The following is a 4,064-nucleotide window of genomic DNA, read 5'->3' as shown; positions in this document are numbered from 1 at the left end:
TCTGAGACCAGGTTGCAGCCAGCAGGCTATGGCAGAAACCCATATCCATGACTTTGTTCTGCAGAACACGGAAAACGTGTCAGTTTAATTGAAAATGCCATCATAGGCCATGAGCAAAAAGCAGGTGGCTGGCTGCCTTTGACAGTCAAAGATCAAATCCGTGGCCCATGGGCAGGGTCTCACCATCCCAGTCATCCTGATTGTCCCTCATAATGCAGACCAGCACACCTAGAACAGATTGGTAAAGATGGTCTGTGCCAGCCTGGAGGTTGAGTTCCATCTGGTTGGTGCGGCCCTCAGTAGAGTCGGCTGTAATAAGATAAATTACTTGTATTAAGCAATGTTTTAGGTTAACATGAGCACAATTACTGGCCAATGACATTAGATAATTTAGCTTGGTAAAAAAACAAAATAAAACACACATTATCACTCAATATAAGATATTTAGGCTTGCTTAGATTTCACTTTTCGCGGTGTAAAGAACAATTTGCAGAAGTGATGTGATGCATTGGTCTGTATTGTCCAGTCTGTATGTTGGTCTGATACAGGTCTTGTCTCTGAAAACCCTATTTTTCTCCTGGTCAGAAAGTGTCCTCTAAGGGGGATGGCAATCAGGTAGGCGGATTCTGTGCTCTCTTATTTGGTTCACAAGTGGTTTGTAGCCTCTTTTCAAAAATACGTATTTTGAAAAGAATGTCAAACAAATATTCATAACCAAGACTGTTTGTGCACAGTAAATACCTGTGTGAAAATGTATTGTTGTAGAGTTTCACTTTATGGGCTTTATGGGTACCCAGGCTTCACCTCTGGTTTCCACTCTTGTTTTATTAGCTATTGTTACTAACAGTCGTGACCTTTTCATCGCTTTGCCTTTCTCTCTCAATCAAACACACACGTACACACACAGGTCAAGGTCTCTGCATGTATTTGAGCTATATTATCATGCTGATGCATTAAACTGTTTTACTCCCAATAACCAGGTTTTTATTGATGCTCTTTTCCTGATGCATGTTGTTAGAGAGTTATAACTCTATGACTGTTGCCTATCTGTTGGCACTGGTGCCCGGAATCATGACAGTTCGCAGAAGACACCTGACAAATAGGATCATGCTGGCTATACTCCAGACAGGGAAATGGTGGCCAAATGTGAATCAACTTTGAATTTGTGGATCTAGGGACTTCCCTACGGCTTCGGCAGCTTTTGGACCTCCCCTAGAGATTTAGTATAAGTTACAGTCACACACAGTCACAGTCACAAATTCCAAGGTGAAAGAGGAAAATATAAAGTTGAGGAGTATTCTTCACAAACCCTCTGCAAAATGGCAACGCCACAGCTACAATGGCCAATGGTAAGGCTATTCGGTGTTTTTCTATACAATATTATAGTTTTTTTCATGCAACAGTACTTCTAAAATATAATGTCATAGATGTTAAAGCTGTAGTGGGTGGTAACATAGTATTGATTAGAGTTCTCTTTTTTTAAGAGATACTGTATGTATTGGTCATCATTGTTGAAAATGTGAAAGCCATTTTTTTGTGCCCAAAAGTAAAATGTGTATGAAGTAGTCTTTTATCATTGACATTTGTTTAGCATTGTATCAACTCCGTTCATCTGCATGACTGTAACAGAAACTGAAAGCAGGCATAGCGCAGTGCATGATATAAACAAATCTTCTGCATTTTCTGTTTATTTTATCTCATGCATTTTTTACATTGTAAAAGTGATGTTTATTGATGCAGTGTGTTCAGAAAATAATGAAGAGGTTTAACAACCTTGATGTTCTTGATGATATAGCCTATATTTATGCCGTATCTCTCTCATCTCTCACACTCTCTATACCCTCCTCTCTCTTTCTCTCTCTCTGTTCCAGGACTTACCAGTTAGACTCCATTATTGCCCCAGAGACCCTCCGATCCCTGTTCCGTACGATCCAACATTCCTGAACACAACTCACACCTCTCTGCTGGTTGTCAAAAACCCTGAACCGACGCGAGCCTCCCGTTTCACTGTCACCGTGCTCAACGGCTCGGACGGCAAAAGAGTCCAATTGGTCCTCAAGAGCACAGACACCATCGGCAAACTTCAGAAGAGTTTCCTACTGAAGCGGCCTGACCTGACGGGAAGCCTGAACCTCGCCTACAACGGCAAGCCCGTCCAGGGGCACCAGAGCCTGGGAGAGCTGGGGGTGAAGAATGGGGCTACCTTCATCACCTTTCAGAGGTGTCCTGGAGGGTAGATGTGGAGTTGACGTTGAGCAGTAGATGTGGAGGAGGGCTGTTTCCGTTGATCTATCCCTTGGTACACAATAATATACAAACAACAATTGCACTAGCCATATCACGTGTTCTTTTTGCACAACGTAGTAGATTCTTTATTGATTAGAATACCAATCAAAGTGATGCTGTAGCCTACTGAGGGAGAATGCATAATTGATGTCAAACCATCTCAGTCCTTTCTTTATGTTAAAGTAACTGTCCAGTGTTTCCATACTTACAATATAAGTGAAAGAGTTTTCCTTCCAAAATGGTTTAATTAAGTATGTTAAAAAGCAGCTTTTCTGTGTTGGAATAGTGTGGGCGTACACCAACAACAGAATGGTGTTGGCGTATGCCGGTCATTAAAAATATTCATGCTGGTAGACCGCTGATTGGCCAGCTCATCCTCCTCAGGGAGATTACATAATTTCTATTAGGAAATAGCAAGAGTTTTTTAAACGGCCTGTTTGAGATACAAGTTTGAGGTGGGGTTTTTAAAGTGTTTTTTCATCAGTTTATGCTTTGGCCACAAATACAAGTACAAGACAAATCAACAATATTATTTGGATATGAGTTAAGAGAATATGAACTTTTAAAAGTGAGATTTTCACTGGGCAGTTACTTTAACTCCACCAGGCAATGCCAGAAGAGGACTGGCCACCCCTCAGAGCCTCGTTCCGCTCTAGGTTCCTTCCTAGGTTTCTGCCTTCCTAGGGAGTTTTTCCTAGCCACTTTGTTTCTACATCTGAATTGCTTGCTGTTTGGGGTTTTAGGCTGGGTTTCTGTAGAAGCACTTTGTGGCATCTCCTGGAATAAAAATAGCTTCATAAATAAATTTGATTGACTGATTTAACTGTCTTTTTTAGCTCTTGCCTGGTACTAGCTAACAAAGTGAACTATAATCCGGTCACCAATCAGTGTGAGGTAGTTCACCATGTTAAATGTGCCGTTTGTGAGGTTTTATTGATAATTTTGATATACCATTGTTGTTTATTAAGAGTAGGCTACTACTGTATCTGAAATATCTTAGTACTGATTTCTAACTTTATGGTAAAAAAAAATATTTTTGCACTGGAATTATGTTTTCAATGACAACCAAAAAGACTAGCCAATCAGGAGGATGATAAACTAAATAAATCATGTTTAAACATATTTGTATTTATTTTATCTGCATAAATGGACATTGTATTCACCCTTAAATAAACACCTACATTTTTTCAAGTGTATGCCATCTGTGTCTGGTGACATTTTCAGGATAAAACATTGGCCAATAACTGGTTAAGAAAAATAAATTAACCACACTTGTTGCCACATCGACCTGAGCTAGCATATGTGCTGCACAAATCGAATTATCTATTGATGCTCACTCGTTTGGTTGTCACCTGTTCAGTAGAAGGACAGTCTTCATGGAAATCACCTGACGAAGAGGACGGGGCTGGCTATACTCCAGGAAGTGGCTTGGCCAAAAGTACCAACAATAAAGTGTGGTAGGGGATTCCCTTTGGCTTAGATTTCCCCCTGCAGATTACAGGTATAAAATAAATCCTTATCTTCAAAGGAACAGAACAAGAAACATATATGTTTGAGAAGAGTAGTTTTCACATACTGACCACCAGTAATAATGACAAATGCACTCCAATGGCCAAAGGTATAGGTGCTGGGGTTTAACATTTGAGATGAAATTGTTTGCAGTTTGCTCCATGCAGCACAGGAGAAGCCTACTTCTGCAATGCCTTTCATAGATTTTGAAACTGTAGTGGTTGCTACGTTTATGTGGATTTTTACGCTGTTACCATTATTTGACAAAT

General features: G+C 40.2%; 1 protein-coding gene across 2 annotated transcripts; it reads left to right on the top strand.

Moving 5' to 3' along the window:
* The first annotated feature begins 1,107 nt into the window (after positions 1-1,107).
* On the top strand, positions 1,108-3,477 carry LOC311112097 (uncharacterized protein). Of its 2 annotated transcripts, XR_014610839.1 has the most exons (3): positions 1,246-1,349; positions 1,872-2,299; positions 2,470-3,477. XR_014610839.1 is itself a non-coding variant. In XM_084155073.1 (2 exons), exons 1-2 carry the CDS (start codon positions 1,320-1,322, stop codon positions 2,235-2,237), a joined length of 396 nt encoding a protein of 131 aa, XP_084011199.1. In that variant the 5' UTR covers positions 1,108-1,319; the 3' UTR covers positions 2,238-3,477. The 2 variants fall into 2 exon arrangements, 1 of the variants encoding a protein (XP_084011199.1); XM_084155073.1 differs by having other exon boundaries at positions 1,108-1,349; positions 1,872-3,477.
* Positions 3,478-4,064: the final 587 nt, after the last annotated feature.

The sequence above is a fragment of the Coregonus lavaretus genome, assembly GCF_964263955.1.
Source record: "Coregonus lavaretus genome assembly, chromosome: 38".
NCBI classification, from domain to species: Eukaryota; Metazoa; Chordata; class Actinopteri; order Salmoniformes; family Salmonidae; genus Coregonus; species Coregonus lavaretus.
Note: the sequence above shows the minus strand (reverse complement) of the source record. Positions and strands in the feature narration are given on the sequence as shown.

Excerpts from the sequence above, each read along its gene's own strand:
- LOC311112097 (XM_084155073.1), top strand. The coding sequence starts at position 1,320 with ATGGCAACGCCACAGCTACAATGGCCAATG. Across the intron at positions 1,350-1,871 it reads CACAGCTACAATGGCCAATG|GACTTACCAGTTAGACTCCA; the intron begins GTAAGGCTATTC and ends TCTCTGTTCCAG.